At 31.7% G+C, this 20,490-nt stretch overlaps 1 protein-coding gene across 3 annotated transcripts in view; it reads left to right on the top strand.

Annotated features, from left to right (window-relative positions):
* The window catches only part of LOC106104311, a 104,554-nt gene that overhangs the window by 2,289 nt on the left and 81,775 nt on the right, over positions 1 to 20,490 (top strand). The window contains exons 1-2 of one of the 3 annotated variants that reach the window (XM_013284323.1): positions 5,001 to 5,449; positions 16,214 to 16,332. In XM_013284323.1, the coding sequence (XP_013139777.1) occupies positions 16,249 to 16,332 (84 nt within the window). In that variant the 5' untranslated portion in view covers positions 5,001 to 5,449; positions 16,214 to 16,248. Of the gene's footprint in view, positions 1 to 5,000; positions 5,450 to 16,213; positions 16,333 to 20,490 lie in introns of those variants that run through there. The other 2 variants (XM_013284324.1, XM_013284325.1) reach the window with 2 other exon arrangements.

Genomic DNA, 20,490 nt, shown 5'->3' with positions numbered 1-20,490 from the left:
GGAGAATATTATATCTCAGAGTTAAAAGGATGTTTAAAACTAAGGAGAAACTCATGAGTGATGCTTTGAGTTCTATTCTGACTATATAATTGGCTCACTTAGGGACCTACTTAGTATAGATTTAGTTAATGACTGCTGATTGATTTTATTATAATTTGATTTTGATATTCTATTTGATCAATATTTTCCTATACGATTTAAGATGGGTAAATATTGCGTTTCGCAACTATTATATCTCAAGATTTTCCTACAGTAAGTAGAAGCAGGTTTGCAGCAAAATAGTATTGTTCCTTTACGTCACTTTAACGAGGTGCAAAATAGTATTATTTAGTAATTCCAAAATTCTCGAACGTTGAATTTGATAAGGACTTTTTTAAGATAACATTCCTTTGTAAAAAAGTTGGTGCATTGTCCGTCGAATGCTTAAACTGTGACAAAAAAGATATAGTATTATTGTGAGGAAATGGAAAGTAAGATGCTGCGTAATGCAAGGATCCCCGTACGCGACGCTATGCGATGCGATTTAGTGCGCTAGTGATGGGAAATTATAAAACAAAAATAAATGTTTAAATAAATACAAACTAATGTTTTAAAACTTTTGTTTTCATTAGGATTAAAATTATATAAATAAATTGAAACTCGATTATTACGGCTTTGTAAGTAGTAAAATAAGAGTAAAAATGTATTTAATCTTAGATAAGTAATTAAAAATCGTAAAAACTATTACTCTCGTAGTAAAATATATTGCGTAAATATCTTGTATCTTTTGCTATTAGTAAACCTCTAAGTAGATTTAAGCTTTACAGAATTGAACACTATTAATCCATATGTTTTATTTCTCTGCGCGTGCGTTGCAATGCGTAGCCGCGTAAACAATCCGTTGCTGCGACGCGCGTGCCCCCTGACGGCCGCCACGCATAATGCGGTATTTCCCTGATATCATCGACTACTTTGAGATTCTGGTATATATTGAATAGTGCTAATAACTATAGCACTATTCAAGTTTCAATTTATTTTATTATAGCCCTACCTATTGTTCTAGTGAAAATTACTAATGAAAAGAACTTTTCAAATAATTATTAAAATCTTTATGTAAAACTTTCACAATGTTAGTAATTAAAATAATTGCGATGTGCTTAGCTTTTCGATTTGTTGAAAAGGTTCAGTAGACAATTTTTCCTCTAAACATTTTTATAATTTAATATCTAAATAAGTAAAGATTTATGTAACTTTACTTGTTATTCTAACAACCAAGCTTAATACTTTATTAAGAAGTTTTTACAACAATCAAATGAAGCTTTTTACAAGATTTTTTACTCAAGTCTCAATCTGACCATTCAATTCTTTAAAGTCAACGCTGACCATTGTAACTAGAACGACGACGTGAAAATATTTTGTAAGAGAAATACTTAAATTGCTTTAATTTGAAGGGACCAAGTGGTCTGGTCATCTTGTAAATATCTACACGGTTTGACTGTATCGTATCAATTTACATGGACACCCAAAAATGTTAGAAATTTTCGGAAGTGAAGGAATTCTTTGTCAGATAAATGTTTTGGAAAGAATTAAAGCTTTGATGGCCGTGTTGTGAGGCTGTTATACATCTAAATGTCGTTTCAAAGTTCTTCCGTCATATAAGTAGTAGTATTTAAGTAACGTAATACATTTTATTGGTAACTAGCTTTCGCCCGCGTCTCCTTCCGCGTGGAATCAAAAAAATAAAACAAAAGTGAGTAGCATATGTGTTCTTCCAGACTATCCTCTACATCTGTACCATTTCATCGAAATCTATTCAGCAGTTTCGGTTACAAACCCTAACAAACATCCATCCATCCATCTAAACTTTCGCATTAATAATATTAGTATGATAGTGAATAGAGGTCATTGTGTTAGAAATTTTTTACAGAAATTCTTAACGAAAATTATGTATGTATAAAACAAACATTATAGCAGAAAAAAATCCTCGACACTATAAAGGGCTTTCTGGATGAGCCAGGACTTGAGTTTATTTTAATACATGACTCCGAGTGCGATAAATTGTATTTCAATTGTTTTAATTTTAAATTATAATCTCAAATGCATTTGTAATGATCATTTATAATCTTATATTTCGCGCATTTGTTTCTTTGAACACAAACAAGATTTTTGCAGCAGATAATTTAACGCGAGAAGTTTAACCTTTACCCAAATCGAGAAATAAATCCTTCCTTTCCTCTTTCTTTGTAAAGCTTTGTTCAGAATAAAAGTGGGAAACATTTACGGCAATATTATATTTGATTTAGCAATTTCCTTCATTTTATTTTATTCAAATAACGCTTTTACTCTATCGATATCTTACATAACAGAAATATTACATACTCACTAGCTTTTGCCTGACGACTTCGTCTACGTGGAATTAAAAATTAACTTAGTAAGCCGTTGTATTCTTTCAAACTATGTTCCTTATACGCGCTAAAATCTTCAACGATACTAAATGTTGTTTGGATATCAAGCAATTGTCAATCTTCATTATTACAATTTCATTCTGTACGTAGCTTTATAGCTTAGTGTTGGGATCTCTAGTCCGGTAAATCTCCGCTCGCCACGAGGCTACAAATTACGCGCAGTATCGGTGATGTGGCGGGTATCGGTTGCTATGGCAACGGGTCGTGAGAATCTCAGGTCAGCGCAATGATAGGTCACCCTTTGTAATGCCTATTCGAATAAAGTTATTAATTATAAAAATTAAGTTATGTTTCGGTTAAGTTTTCGAATACAGGTAGTCATTTATGTAATCTTTGACCTATGTTGTAGAAAGGATTGAATTAAGTAATTTTTATGTTCTCCAAGATTTTAAATACTTAGGTTTGTTCTACTAACGTATAAAATTATTTCTTGTTCTGAAAATCTAAATAACTATAACTAATAAATCGAATTGTTTTTTATTTTAAAATTATTAAATTAATATAAATCAACAAATATTTTTTTTAAATTTATTCACAATTTTTAATTAGTCAAAGTTTAAGTTCTATATACCGGTGCTAATTAAGTTCAACGACATTTATATTAAGCTCGATCTATATTTAATAAAAAAAATAAAGAGCAGTTTAAAGAGATCACTTACTGACCACTACTGCAATATAATAGGAGTAAAAGAGACAACATACGGTTCCAACGCTTCGTTTAGATGTGGGTTGTGTTACCCAGTGACGCATGACCGCTGTTCTGTTTGAAGTTGAAGTGACAAACGAGGCAAGAAGTATGCTTCTGTTGACGTCCCACTCGCACTATTTTTACGACATGTTGACAACATGATGACTATTATTGTGGATTTATTAATTAGATGTATATCTTAGCATTGAATATTATTACGTTATGTTTTTATATTCAAATTTAAAATTTTCTACTTGACACATTATTTTTTTTTCGTTATAACACACCTAAAAAAAGTTTCTGATTTTATTAAAATTATGGTTTTTTTATAACATTTACTATATGTAAATAAATTATCATATAAATATTATAAATGCAATAGTTATGATGGATGGATCGAAGTTTGTTAGAGTTTGTAGCCTAAACGAGTCAATGGATTTCTATGAAATGTGGTAGAGATGTAGAGGATAGCCTGGAAGAAAACATAGACCCACATTGGGTTTTTTTATTTCATGCGGACCGAGTCGCGGGCGTTAGCAAGTATGCAACATGGATAGAATACGTCACGTTTGTAAACGCGTTGAAGTCTTTATAACTTAAAAATTAACAGACGGATTGTACTAATCGTAAATTAGTATATAAATATATATTAATCCGTCCGTCTTAATATGTTAATACCAAACAACTATGAGAAAATAAAATAAAAAAGACTCACTATGAAATGCCAATATAAAAATATTATAAGCTCGTTCATTTCCAAGATTCTTTTTCTATTAAAACAAATACAGTTACAAAACACACGTAACACGTTCCACTCTCACAAGGGCATTATAATTTTTTATCCTATTATTCCAATCCATAAAAAAGTGTTAAGTAGATCTGTCTTAACAAAAACCATCATCGATTCAACACGCTCCATAAAATACTAGCATTCATAATCCATCGGGTAATCCCGTTTCAAAATACTTTGAATTTTAAATGACAGGACGTGTGAAGTACGTACATCCCCTTTGTTATAAAAACCAACGAAAAGTTCTAAACTGGCTCTTCTGTATGCTAGTTTTATATAAATGTATATATTTATATGCTATAATAAAAACAACTCAGCATGACATACATATAGGTGATTGTCTTTTTATATAGATTTCGCCAATAGTCCTAAATGCCTAGTCCGTTTCTCTATAATCAAAGAGAAAAAAGACAACATTTCGAATGTCGAAAATAAAACAAAACGCAACACAGCTCAGCCATCAGTATCAGTCAACGTAGAGGCTTGGAGGCGCGGACGCATATGTCTTGTCTTACTGTGAGAAACATTCGTAACTCTTCGTAATATACACTTATGAATTTTATAATCTGTAATATTCTTTTTACATAAGCATTATTCTTTTTTAACGTGATAGCATTTTAACTTTGTTATCAAAGGAAAATTTATAAAAAGTATATAATGGAATATTCAGGAGTTTTACTTTAAATTAAGATATCATGCATTTTTTTAGAGCTCTTGTCGCCTAAAAATGGTTTTTAATAAATCTTATGAATCATTAAAACGTTATATAATTCGATAGATTTGCCTATATGTTAACGTTTTATCGATTGTATGAAAATACCTAAAAAATTATTACTTAAAAGTGCTACAAGAAATGGTAGAGTAACTATTTTGACACGTAGAGGCACAATCATCATGTCAGTACGCGATGAAAACGTACTAACTCCCCGGATGAATCAGTTGCTTGAATTGCGACACACATTATCTAAATCTCGATTAGTGGCCGTTGTGGCTGAGTCCTAACACATCCTATACCAGAGTCGGAGGCTGAGCGAAGGTTCTACGGCACGAAAAGCGCGCGAACGCAGTGTGGCGCCGACGCCCGCGCGCACCACACGACCATACGGCCGCGTGCGCACACGCTGTCAAACTCGCGGGTGACAGTTCCGAATTTGAATACGGAACGCGGATTGGCCAGTATCTGTAAAATGGAACGGATGGTATCCAACCTCTTTGTTATCGACCTCACTTGACATCCCGAACCTTTCACAAACTTTTGTACGCGTCCAACGATGGTTTTATTAGAATATTCGGTGACATTAGGCTTCGAATGTACATATATGTGTTAGTGTACTGAATTCGAGTGCTAAACATTCCGTAAGGTCTGCTTAATTTTGTTTAGTCAGTTCAGTGGTTACAAGGGCGTGAAAATTGACTGCTGCGAAGTGTGAACTGAAAACGTGTAAACTGATATTTTGTTTCTAATAAGAGTGGGCTCTTATGTTTTGAATATTACCAGGGATATTAAAATCAACGTTAAATATTAAGGTAAGAAGCAAAGTGGACATTTCAATTTTATTCATGAATATTTCATGCGACTTATTTGTTTATCTCTAGAAGGATAAGTCAATGTCGGTAAACATAAGCCCAGTATTGAATTCCGCAACAAAGTATCAACAATTGCTATTTATAGATATTTTTTAGTTAGATACTATTGTAAACAGACACTATTAACGCAGTATTTACTTGTATTTTATATTCTATTCTTCTGAATCTGTTCACTTTGTGTTCATCAGATTACTTAAATTATTTAATTCTTGAAACTAATCGTTTTACTATAACTTTATACCCCATTTGCATTTAAAATATTTTTATCTCAAGATGTACAAAATAAAAATGTCTATACTTAATACATTGTATAATAAATTTCTGCGCACAATAACTGCGTAATTTGAACATTTGATAATATGTCAAAGATGTCATCAATCATTTGCATGTCATCAACATCATGCATTCATTTGAACCATTATTCGTTTTTTTATTCGTATTTGAGGTTAGCATTTTCGTCTACGTAATTTTGTATTTCTGTAATCAGCTTGATGACATGACCTCTATTCGACATTCAATGACGATGATGTTAAAAAAATATTTTAATTTGAATATTCTACATGAAAAGTTAGAAATATACGCAGTTTTTATACAAAAGAGTGAAGTTGTAGTTTTTTTGTATTAGTTGTTCTGTCTAATTTAATATTTTCAATAAATGCTTTTTTTAATACTTTTATAATAAATAGAACTATTGTTGCTTGCCTTTTGCATAAAATCTTTTAATTAAATCACTCTTAAATAATATTCTTCTTTCTACATTTATTATATTTAGATAACATTATCTTCTTTATTAACGCTTTATCTTAAAATATAGCTTACAAAAAGGTTTTACTTACGACGTGCGTGCGTATTAACTGGATAAGCCTGTACCTCCTTTCAAGATTTCTTTCATCCGAATTTTCGCATTTGTTAAATTAAAAAAAAAATTAAATAACTATCAGTATCAAATAGTACTTTTAGAAAAACGGAATCAATCAATAAAACTCGCGATTGTCTTATCTGTTAACTGAACGGATCTCAAAGAAATTTAGTCTGTATAATACAGTCTAGAAAAACACATAGGATACTTTTTTTTTTAATTCTACGCAAACGGAGTCCCGGTTGACAGTTATGTTAAATAGATTTTTTATCAAAAGTCAATTGTCCACGCACAATGTTACTTTGATTTTGATGATGTTCATACATAACCAACATTCGAAATCTTTTTAGTAATAAATTCACAAAAAATGCTAGATACTGTTTCCGTGTGTTGTTTATTTAAAATAGTATTGATTATGTAATTTGCTTTAATTCTGTATGTAAGTTTGTTACATTTTACTTTTAAACTTTAGCGAATAAAATGATTTTGAACTCTATTAAAAATATAATACGTTGATAGTTTCAAGTTCAAGTTGTCAACGCAATTTAAGAGGATTGTGTCTATGTTTTAAATAATCTTGAAATAATCGCTGCTACTGACGTGTGGATGTTCCCAAGGGTTCTCGCGGAAGTTCAGCGCTGGGTGCTTCGATCAGAAGCATCCAGCATTTATAGTTGAGCGAGGACCCAATCCGGTCAGCACAGCATACACATTTCAATTATTTTGTTTGTCCTGTAATTACGTGTTTATAATTTTTTTTAATTACTTCGTTGTGTGTGTGTTTTTTTTTCTCTTATTCCAAATTGTGTTGTAGTGGTGATAAGATTAAATGTTATTTTATATTAATTTATTTCATTTTATTTTAAAAATGAAAATTTATCTAAAAATTTTATTGACTAGTGCAGTAATCTTGCTTATTTTTACTTATACTATTATAAATGGGAAAATTTAGATGGATGGATGTTTGATAAAGTGTACCGCCTAATCAGCTGAATATCTCAATGAAATTTTGCATAGATGTTGAGCAATGTCTGGAAGAACACATAGGCTACTTACTTTTGTGTTTTTTTAATTCCACGAACGGAGTCGCGCTTGATACCTGATATTTCTTACTTTCCTTGCTTTGCATTTAAGATAATAAAATATTTAAATGTACATATATAGGTGAAACGTTGTACTAACGGATTATTGAATACTATTGTCCTTTATTATCATACTAATGTTATAAATGCGATGTTTAGATAGATGGATGTTTATTACAGTTTGTAGACTAAACAGCGAAATGGATTTCTATGAAATTTGGTACAGATGTAGGGGATGATATGGAAGAATACATAGGCTACTCACTTTTGTTTTTTTTTAACTTCACGCGGACGGAGTTGCGGGCAAAAGCTAGTTTTCTATAAACGAATCAATAAATATAAATGACTAAATATTTAAATCGATAGACAATACTTTCGTAAGCTACAAGCAAAGGTTAAGAAGTTCTGGCGCTGAATTCTATTCGAACTATTGCAAAAACTCTCAACAAATAAACCGGTGCGTCATACATTTGACCTATTAAATATTCTGCTTATGAAAAACTTTGAAGCGTTTTCTCGGAAATGTCAAACGGTTATCAATAAAGCATTTCAATTAGATAAGCCTAATCACGGTGTAGTTATTCAGATTTATTATAGACTCGCTGTTGCCCGCGACTTCGTCCACGTAGTATTAGAAAACAAACGAACTACGTAAATAACGTGTCCCTTGGAAACCGGACATTTCTCGGGGATATACCTAATCCCATGTGTACTTCAGACTTTGTTTTATATCTGTGCCAAATTTCATCAAAATCCGTTTAGCCTTTTAGACTACAAACTCTATCAAACATCCATCCACCCATTCATCCATCTAAACTTTCGCATTTATAATATTAGTATTAGTATGAAGTATGATTTATTTCTGTTTGTTAATTTAAAATAAAATATTTTGTCACCGGAAAATTGTATACCGCACGTTTAATATTTGCTTTTTCAAATCGTAGACTTTGCAAATAGAAATCTGTCACGTTTTTAAATAAACTGAGTTAGGTATTGAAAGTCAATATCAACTCAATGGGACAGTTTGAATGTTTTATTCAGGTAAAGAACGATATGGTTTTCTTCAATTTGATTTAAAATATGCATTTTATATATTGAGTATTACACTTTTTTTGTAAGTAACAAAACATTTTTATATTAATAGAATCATTATAATATTTTATTCACTTTTCATTTGAAACCCAACTATAAAGAATGTTAAAATTCCTTATGACATCACTTAGATTACCAGACCTCAAATTAAACACGTCATTTTAATTTCTAATTATTCTGAGTCATAATATTTTTATCTTATTTTGTGGTAGAGCCTTAATTTTGTTATTACAAGTAACTATATTTCGCTTCCCAATGACGTGTACAATTCTCTTCCCGCTCATTTCAAAGATCAACGACGCAGATGCGTGCTGGTTGATGCCTTATTTTGGTTTAATTACGGTACATACTCTATTTCCTTTACTTATGTTTATCCAGTCTGTTCTATTTCAAAGTTCGGACGTCTCTAAGAGGCAAGTAATATCTAGTTCATATTTTTTTGTACAATTCTTTGACATTATTTGTATTTTTTAATTTAATACGGCATCAACATCAGGATCAGATAGTAGAAAAAAACTAGTCATGGCCAGTTCGTTTGTTACAAATGTCCGATATCGCCCCATGACCCCGGCTGTGTAGAGATCAATTAAATTTCGTTGCTCTGAATACTGACTCTCGCTCGCCTTTTTCGGAGAACAGGTTCCGTTTTCAATTTATCTTCATTTACGTGGAGCGGCCGCCGGCCGTGCGATTACTCCAGCTTCGGACTTTCGATAATCTCTTAGTTCTAGTGTGAAATACTCGTAGCCTCTTTTATATTAGCAAAAAGCGCTACTTATCGTACATATCTTATTGGTTTTGCAATTTTCTAACAGATGGCGTTAGAATTACTAGTGAAATATATTTTTTTATGTAGCAGAAAGATTCTTAGTATAAAACACACCAAGAAACACATTACTGTAGCCCAAATCTGAAAGAGTAATAGGATACTAGTAAATGTACCACTAAACTGTTAACATTGTGGAATAGGTAAGAGATCTCTTCGTCCAGAATAATATAAAAGCTAATAATTTGTTTCCAAAATTATTTCTTCCTATTATTATACTCAGCCTATTCAACATCCTACTACGATACATTCGGTAGTGATGTCATCATATTAAATCGGTTAAAGGATTAAATATAAAGTGACACTTAAGTTTTGTGTTGAGCAGCGGACAGTCTTAGAACTTTTTATCGAGCATATCTGACAATAGATCTAGATTTGATAGCTTAAAACCACTCTGCAAAATGATAGGCTCATCACTAAATAAATCATTATTATTTCAAACATTACTAATCATTCGCTTCCATGCCTTTGTGACGCAGTAGTATGCCAATCCGACAAAAAAAAACAAACACTAACATTATAAATATTAAGATGAAAGCGCGTTGATCTTTTTAAAACAAAATGCCCGATGGAGCCCGTCCGGTATCCGTAAGCAAATATTTAAATTTCAATTCGAACGACGCATATCAATGGGGAGCCATAAGCCACCGGCTGCTTGTTTTATTTTTTTATTCCTCTTAAAGGCCGTAGTGGCCGCACTGAGACAATAAAGAAAAAGGCAGAGGGAAAAGAGGTTAAAAAGGAACAATTCGAAAACAGAATCTAGATTCGAAACACTGGCTGATTCGAGTCTGGGAACAAAAGGAGTATGCTCCCGCCTGACCGAGATCTTGGGGTACTCCGACGCATCTTGTTTGGTCTTTTTTATTTGTTAGTGCATCCGTACGATTCGTTTTTGTCGATCGTAAGTCTATTGTCAGGAGCTACTTTGGAAATAATTATGTCGAAACTTCAGAAACTAAAGCATTAAAATACCATACCACCTATCTAAAGTTATTTAAGTCTATTTAAACCGAATAATCAAAGGATTATAATAAAAATAAATGATGAATTTATAACCTATATAAAAACCTTAAACGTAATTTCCTAGGGTTTTTATTAACAGAAATGTCTTATCCCGTTATGGCGTCAGCTATATAGGTTTACAATAACAGCTCACGGATATTCATATAATAGTCAGAATAAAAAGAGCAATACAAACCTTTGTAAATGTTAATGTTCGATTCCAATCTAATATAATTACATTTGTAATAACATTAAGACAGTTACACACGTAAGGTTAATATTAACGATTAGATCATCGCTGTAAATATTCGATATCGCATAAGGAAATTATACAGGATTTGATTCCGTATTACTCATCTTATTTGTGACCTATTTATATGGACCTCTTAATTATAGTGTAATTTACAAGGTCAGAGTTATTAGAATGGATAAACTATTTAACTTCCATTATAGTTTAATGTACAAAAAGCATGTGTAAGCGCGTATTTTGCTTGTTTTTAAGTTATCTATTTAAATAAAATGTTACAAATATAAGTAATTTAGTACGGGTCTTTATATATTTGTCTTGTTTATCTATGCATAGGTCAGTTAAGTAAGGGATACTAATAGTGAGTTGTAATTTTACATGTCACTAATTCTAGTTGACATTGTAAGCTAAAGCATTTCCCTAAAAGCTGGCAACGTATCTGTGGTTCCTCTGGTGTTACGGATAACCATGAGCGTGTTTGTCCACCGCGGTGTTCTCGCCGCTCGTTTGCCTCCTTTAATTATAAGAAAGTTTTTCTTAATTTTACCAAAACTATTGCTTATTTAATTTCTATTACCTATGTATAGTAACTATCAAATCTGTACGTAGTGATTTCAAATTTTAAATAGTATTATTGATCCGTTTAACTCGGCCATTAGCTTAGCTTTATCTATTGAAAATGAAAGTCAATTAGCAAGTACAGCCATCGGCATTTAAGCAGGTACCGTGTCAAAGTAGTTAAACTTAACTGCAAATGCACAAAGTCGTTATTATCCAACGACAACACCGTCTTAAATTTATTAACAAATTGTTGTTAATGATATAGAATACGAGTATAATAAATAGGGCAAAATATGCATTAACATTAGTTAAAATGTATTCTACAATTATAACTAGGGGATGTCAAGATGTAGTTATTAATATTTTCTTATTGTTACGAAAAAAAAAATGAACATTCTTGATTTTTTTATTTCTTGTGTTCTTGTATGTTTCATAAGTTATAGTCGTCGATACTGTAATTTACGTTAAATGGTCACTAAGAGCCATCCTTAGGATAGATTAATTCTAAATAATCTGCATTAATAAACTTAAAACCATTAAATGACAAAAAATCATACTTCATACTAATGCGAAAGTTTAGTTGGATGGATGGATGTTTGTTAGAGTTTGTAGCGTAAACGGCTGAACGGATTTCGATGAAATTGGTATAGATGTAGACGATAGTCTAGGAAGAACACATGGGTTACCCACTTTTTTTATTTCTACAAGGACGGAGCCGCCTGCGAAAGCTAGTTATGAATATGTATTAAGTTATTTTGTGGTCACAAATTCCTTTTAAATGTTTTTGATAACGGTAGTTCGATATATCAATATTTACCCTACATTTTTAACGCGCACATTAGCACATCTTGTCGAAGGTACCCCGGCAGGGTGCGGTGGTAAGTACCGGGGGAATTAGCACCGACACTTAACACCTTCTTACAGGGTTGAAGCAGGTGGTCTTTGTTTAACAAGGTACATTTTTACCTTTTACGTTCGGCATTTAGTACCTTCGGATTTAATTATATCTTCAGTAACATAAAAGACAAAATATTTTTATGACGAGCCTTTTGTATGAGTGAACTTACCTACTTGTACTTATTAAGCCACGAAAGTCTAATAAATAATAATAAGATTAGACTTAATTGGCGATGTTTTAATATACACTAGCTGTTTTTATAATTTTATTTACGTTTGTCAAATTATCAATAGCAAATGTCAAAATGACATGAGATGACAAACCTTGGCGATCTTGCTTCCTTAATGTTGGCAGCAACTTATGGTCTCTTTCCCACATTAGGGTTTTTAGCCAAAATATTTACCCCCTAAGTTTATTGGCGTGAAAATATGTAGCCTAAAGCGTGACGTAAGTGTAGGGCTTTTTATTAAAAAAAAGGATTATTCAAAAATATGCTGTAATTGCTGACTTCTTAGGCAACAAAGAAGTGTGTGTATCATACACATTTATTACAGGATTTTTATCAAATTATGTCAATTAAAAAAGTAATCTTGTTAAAAAATTGGTTGATAATATTTCTGTATATTCACAATATACCTAGAATAGATTATATAATGAATTACAAAAGCCATGATTAAGTTACGGATGTGTATCTTTTTAATTCCTTATATACCTAAAGTTAGAAATACCGCATCCACATGTTAGACTCAATTCTACGCTCTATGTCACGTCCCAAATAGGAACATTACAGCCTACCGGAACTAATGTACTTGGCCTTATCATAATTTGAATCGACGTTCTGGATGAGTTTTGGATGACAAACTTATGTTTTCTTGTACGGTTATTAATTTTTACCGCGTAACTGTATCGAGACCGCGTCAGTCTTTTGTGAAGAATAAACGGTTATATTGTGTTGGCTCAGTCACTCTATTATAAAACATGAAACTAGAATCGTATTTGATCCTAATGTACAGTCATCTCCACAAAACATTTACAAAACGTAAAAATACTTTCAGTATGGACATATTCATCAACAACATGTATTTATTGTCCGAAGCATACGGATATTGGGTTGTATATTTTTAAAACCAAAGGCGTATACAAGTTCCTAAAGCCTTCTAAATGTATACATCTTTGTTGAGCTAACTGTACATCAAATAATAGCAAATGCGACACAATTTACTTAACATTTCAAAGCTTGATGTGTAAAAACATGAACATTATTTAAACATGAATTGAAGTTACAGCACTATTAGCCAAGTTAGTAATCAATACCAATTAAGTTATACTTTTAGTAATCTTATTTATGGCCGGTTTCACAGATACATTTAACCATTCGTTGGTATTCTTAGTTCGATAATTTCATGAAATGAAACAAATGATAACTTCAGAAACCTAGCATGAGTGTTTGAATTTAACTTAACTACATGTAATTTACATTAATTAATTTAGCAGACAGGGTGTTTAAATTAACAGCAAACACAATAACCCCGGCGCGGTCCAAACAATTAATTTCACTAGACGCGTTGGTTTATCGATGTCATCAAAGACCGTACACCAAGGGTCATCGACGTATTTTACTTTAAACCTATTGTTAGAAATGCAACCTAACTAACCATATAAAAGTCACGGTTCCTTCCATATTGGCATATTGCAAACCTTACATGGTCGGAACCTAATGACCTACGACATTTCAACCGGTAGCTTTGTCCTTTTCAGATCCAGTAGGTGGGAAACGAAAGAAAGATAGACTATAATACAATATCGATTCGTTTTGTACGATTTGCAAGTGGCTAGGAGTCAGTATACGTTGTTGTTTCTCATATTGTTCCTTTACTAGCGCTTTGTTGATACTATTTTTTGTTTTCTTCGCGAATGATATTCCCCACGGGATTATGGTTGATGTGTAAGATAGCCAAGAAGAGAGTTTTTTATTGTGATCTTAGACTATTTTTGTAAAAAAAACTTTAGTAATAGCATTTCACCTGAAGGTCTTATTAATAACTAGTAGTTTCTCGCGACTTAGTCCGTGTGGAATTAAAAAATTCATAATAAAAAATATACCCTATGTTACTCAGTGATATCATAACTTTTGAAAAAAACGTTGAAATCGCTCCAGTAGTTTTTGAGTTATTTCATTACATACACAAATCCAAAAATACAAATCTTTCCTCTTTATAATATTAGTATAGATATAGCTTCAAGTGGTAAAAGAAATCCAGGAACTGTTTCCAAATTGTTTTTAATGTCAATGACCCTGTATAGCTTGTAGCATAACATAATCGCCAACTACATATGTATTAAGTACATTACTTAAACTTAAAAAACTAAAACGATTCATTAAGTTCCAAAACTGCTTGTTATCGATAATCTTGTGTCAATAAAGGTACAAAAAACTGACCAAAATGTGTCCAATTATCTGACCAAAAGTGGACGTAATGACTCTGAGTACACGCCCTAAGTATACTTAGAATAAAATCAATGTTAAATACTTGATCACAGTTATTTAAGCGAAAACATGTCGTAGTTAAAGGTATATGTTAAGAGATATAGCGATAAATTACATATTCATAATGTATTTTAATAGATAATGGGCGTTGATGGCTCTTAGATTAATATGAATAATTAACGGAACGTCTTATCTTGAAGTTGAAATAAATATTTCCCACGTAATATTTTACTCAAAATGATGGCATTTCTTTTTTGTGATATTTCAACAAAGAATTCTTACACTAAGGGTGACTAGGTTTAGTCAGCAACGCTAGTCCATTGTGGATTGGTTGACACACTTTTGGATTACTTCAGTAGCTTGTTAATTTGTTGTAAATTAATGTAAAAATCAACATCATATTCATCGTCTTCCTCCTTATCCTACTCCGGTAAGGTCGGCGCAACAAGTTTTTGCGGCTATCATACGTCGTCCCAGTCATCACTCCTTTTTGATCATGTCACCTTTCACGCAATCCATCCATATCTTTCTAGTTCTACCTCTACCGGTGTACCTCTATACTCATAATTAACGTTCTCCTAGTAACATGCAATTCATCCCTCCTCATAACATGCCCATACCTTGCTAACCGTTTACTCCTTACAATAATAATAATAATCGTCAGTGTGTTTGTATAAGTTGTTTTAATATGGCTTTGGACATTGAATATTTTAGCAATCTCATTACAATTTAAAAAAAATATACATACATAACTAAGTTAACAATAGTCAAAAAGATGTACAAGCAAGATTTAATTTAAAAAAAACGAACAAATAAAAACTGACTATGTTAAATGTAATTTATTCAAATTGGATGTAAAAAAACTTTTAATATTATTCGGTAACAAAAAATTAAATAAATAGGTTGTGATCTGTAATTGTCTGATTTATTTATGTTTTGTTAAAAAAATATATTGTAATATTCATTTTTTTACAAAGAATTTGCACTTTATATTCTTCATTGATGCGTGATATAGAGGTTATCAGAGAATTCACCTCATTATGTTAAATACAACAAGTTTTGCCACTTCTAAAAGATTCATAGCTCTCAAGTACGTGATTGAAAATTTCGATCAATCGTTTAGTTGTTTTATTGCCTACTTGTTTCTGATTTGTCGAGCCAATAAGGCAGTAGCTTGTTAGCATTTTTACGACCAAAATTGTCGATCATTCCAACGCCTGTTTGGATTACCAAATACGTTTCGGAGAGTTATTTAGCGCCACGCCTATACCCTTTTAAAGAACTTTGGTTATGCTTGCGGTTAGCTACGCTCTTACATTGGTTAGTTATATTATTACTATGAATTTCATAACAAAAATATGACACTATGAATAATAACACTTACCTTATACGGAATTATATAAGCAGACATGATAATTCAATATCATTGCTTTGAAAACTTGGAGATAATCGAGCTAACTATCTACTTCCTTTTTTCTTCATATTATATTTATTAAATTTCACTATTTTAAATACTTGTTTGCGTATTTCGCACGCATAGATTATAGTTAGGGTAACCATAACCGACGATTCTTCGATCTATTTTCTTTCTCCCTGTATTCCCTTCCTATATTTCTGGTATAAAATTGTTTTTTTTAATTCTTCAGGTGGCTACGTCGCTGTGGGGTAGGCAGAGGAGCGAATGATGCCCGCTGCGGAGCGGGACGTCGTCGACAGCGACTCTATGTCTCGACCGCACATCACAGCCAGTCAACATGTTCACAAGGTTCATATACAAACTGTTTTGTTAGTTTTTAATACACACTAGTTCCTTATGATTATAAAACACCAGAAACATAAAAGACTAATAAAAAAACTTACATTATTATGTTAATTTATTGTTTATAATTATAACTATTTTTGGGGTAGTACAGAAATAGTATTTACTCTAAAAATATAGTTAGATATTGTTTACTTAAACACTATTAAATATTTGACCGCTGCTGATTGATATTATGGATATCAACGTGGTTATAAATTTTATCTTCAATATGTATCACTACACTGCTTTAGTATAAGTGCTTTAGTATTTAGTAGCATTCGTTCGCGACTCTGTCCGCGTGAATAAAAAAAGTGAGTAGCCTATGTGTTCTTCCAGACTATTTACATCTATACCAAATTTCATCGAAATCCGTTCAGCCGGCTACAAACTCTAACAAACATCCACCCATCTAAACTTTCGCATTTATAATTTAATACATGTTATATATATAATATAATAATATTAAGTATGACTACACTAGAACACATTTGGCAATACCCATAATAATGTATTTGTTAGATATGTTACACCGGGCGCTAGACTCTCGTTATAAAAGTTATAAAATGATTAAGTTTTTTGTTGTTGTTGTAAGGCGATTGTTGTAATAAAGCCTTTTATGTGTATTTCAATATTGCGCAATATTTTAAAATGCGTCTTTATTTTTATCTTCATTAATTCGGTTCGCAACTTTCTTTAAATTAAGAACAGGTGACAAAAAATCAAACATCGTGTTATACCCATTTGATGGTTTTCTGACTGTACGTATCACAGTGCGCATACGTCACGTCACGATGAAATTAATCGTGATTGAAGAACACATTTACACGAGACGCCGTTAGCTTCTGTTAAATTCTAATTTACATATTGTTTTACGATGGAATTTGATGAAATTTCAATAGAAACGCACGTCACGCGACACGTTACAAGAAATTCGTGACTTATTGCTAAGTAATCGGTTTGGGTTTTTCATTCCGTCATTGCTCTATTTTATTTACGTTTAATAAAATGAATGCCGATTGTTTATCGAAAATAAACATAGTCTTCTTTGATATTACAAACTCGCTGTTGCTCGCGACTTCGTCCATTTGAAGTTAAATATGCTAGCTACTAGCTAATTAAATATGTAGCCTATGTTACTCAGTGATAACGCAACTTTTAAATGGTGAAATAGTTTTAGGAATCGGACCAGTAGTGTTTGAGCTATTTCAATACATACAAAAATACAAGTCTTTCCTCTTTATAATATTAGTATAAATATAATGACATGACAAAAGGGATGACAATCTGCATCTGTTAAAATAGATAAGAATTACATTTTTTTTACTATAATGTTTATTATTCTACTTCGATTAGTCTTCATGAAAAGTTACCTTAGAAGTCTTCAAATATTAAATGCTGTGAATTGTAATCCACAAATCTATATCTAAATATATATTTAACTAGTTTTTATTAATTTCATTTGATAGTTATGTACATAGCTTATTTCACGGGGTGGTAACTATCCTAATGAATGACGTAGCACGTACGTGTGGAGAGCAACGTTCTGACGTAGATATGCTAACTTTATTTTGTTACCATGTTTTGTAACGAAATATAATACATACTGTGTAAATTATACGAGGCATTTACTGCTGTATTTATATAGAAGCTTAATCTAACAAGCGTTAGAAAAAACATAACTTATTTATGGAAACTCGAACTTTGAAAGGAACTATGTTATTTCTAAGCAAGAGACCCTACCCTACTATACGAGATGTGTGATAGGCAAAGATAGAGAGGAACTTATTGGTAATTTGTCATATGAGAACTTCCTACAGACCCAAATAGATCGATACCTGAGTAGATAATAATTCAATTATTAATTTGCATTGACAATTATTATCTTACTGTTCTTAACCCATTCCTACTCCATGTAGGTTCTATGTAAAATTGCTTTAAAATTTGTTACCTTGTAAAAAATTGATTTCGTTTTAATTTGCTACTAACTAATGATTTAAATACACAGATGACGTAGTAATGGCGCCAAATAACCAGCTAATAGTGAGTGTCAACTATAAGATATATTTCTATGTGTTAAATGTACACAGTAACAAATTAGCAAGAATCGCGTCGGCGTGTTTCATGTCCAGCCGAGCATTGAGTGATACTTCTAACAGTAACACGCTATAAATTTATATTTAAAATAAATTAATTTTTACAAGGTAGCAACCAAATATAGTAAGAGCGCGTGCACACCTTTGACAAAACTATTGCCCAACTGTTTTATCTCGCTTTGATTCCTATGAGCTCATATGGATGTGCGCACTCTAATCGATTTTTAGTTGTGAAACTAAACAGTTGGACAACAGTTGTGCGATAATTTATTCAAAGGTTGTCACGCTCTAAGTGTAGCGATACACTTCATTGAAATATAGTGTTTAAGAGCTATAGAGTCTCATAGTATTCCGTTAGCTGGAGACATTAAATGATTCAAGATATCTTACTTCTTACTATTTTTATAAATGCGAAATTTGGATGGATGTTAGAGTTTGTAGCTTGGGCATAGGCAGTATCCTTTCAGATTATGCTCTACATATAGATGTACATATACATATAGATGTAGAGCATAATCTGAAAGGATACATAGATTACTCACTTTGTTTTTTTTTTATTCTATACGGTAGCAATCGCGGGCGAAAGCTAGTAACTAATAGATACATAAATTAATCTATACTTCTATACTGATATTTTAAAGAGGAAAGATTTTTTATTGTATGGAAAAAACTCAAAAACTACTGGGCCTACTTATTTCAACAATTCTTTCACGTTTAAAAAGCTAAGTTGTCACTGAGTATCATAGGTTATTTTCACGTGGACCAAGTCGCTAGTAACAGCTAGTTAAATTTTTTTATATATTTTTCATAACTTTATTCATACATTCGTATCAAAATGTAATAAAAGTTAACATTATAACTACGTTCCACACATAACTCAAATTGTCTTCGACTGTTTTTTGTTAGCCACAAGCCACTCAAAATCACGTAATGCGCGTAAGAACATTACGAGGTAAAGGTTAGGCCACACCAAGCATAAATGTGAAATTATAAAAAAAAAAAATTTACGATCGCGTGTCCGTCGTTTCTGCCTACCCATTATTGTTGTAAAAATCAAATTTACAATATTTTTTTTGGATTACGCGTTGACATTAGACGTATCTGCAAGGTGAAAAATTAGATATGTGCAATTTATTGTAAGGATTCGTGTTATCTTTAAACAATGTAGCTAGATCTATAAAGTAAGAAAAACAATTTAATTCGACAGATAAATGTTCAATTTCTAAAACGCACAATACATTTTATAGCAGTTTTAATGTGCACACAGTCTTACATCTCTTACTAATGTGGGCTATTTATATAGCAGATGAGGTGACTTGCTCTTATTCCCAAACTAAAAAGCTGACAGGTATTTTTACCGAGGCATTCCGAAATTATACTGGACGACATCCATTATAGAAAGTAACGGAGAAAAAAATCACTTCGGTTGGTTCTCTTGTTAACACATAAAATAACCTTTTTTGGCGTATGTTGTTGATTACTTAAGTTCATTGATCTAACACATTGGTTATGACAATATTAGAGATATAAATAAGCATTAGCTTAGAAATGGAATTTAAAAAATAACCAGCGACAATTTTATCAAGGAAAGCTAGATGAATTTATAAATAAAATTATAAATCAATGAACTTTGAGACGTACTAAAGGTCTCCGATTTATTTAAGTATCTTTGAAGCTAAAAGATTTTTTTTTATTTAACATATTCATATTCATCGCCGAGTTGTTTAAATTACTTTCTAGAGAAAATTAATGATAATGTTCTAAAAAACGTCCTTATTTTTTCGTTTAAAAAGCTAGAATATATTTTAGACCACCCCTTAGATTAAACGAAGAAAATTTAAAAGCATAAACAAGCTTCAATTCGATGTATCGAACCTTTCACAATCGATTTGATTTCTATTAGCGTAGCAGTAATCTAACATCGATTCCTCACGTCGCCGTCGCACATTGGGCTGAATCAAGTTGCTCCATAGACAACTTTATCTGATGTTTGAAATGTCTCTTTTTTTTGCTTGAATGTGCTTTGTAT

This window comes from Papilio polytes, unplaced genomic scaffold (genome assembly GCF_000836215.1).
Source record: "Papilio polytes unplaced genomic scaffold, Ppol_1.0 DF823691.1, whole genome shotgun sequence".
Taxonomy (NCBI): domain Eukaryota; kingdom Metazoa; phylum Arthropoda; class Insecta; order Lepidoptera; family Papilionidae; genus Papilio; species Papilio polytes.
Note: the sequence above shows the minus strand (reverse complement) of the source record. Positions and strands in the feature narration are given on the sequence as shown.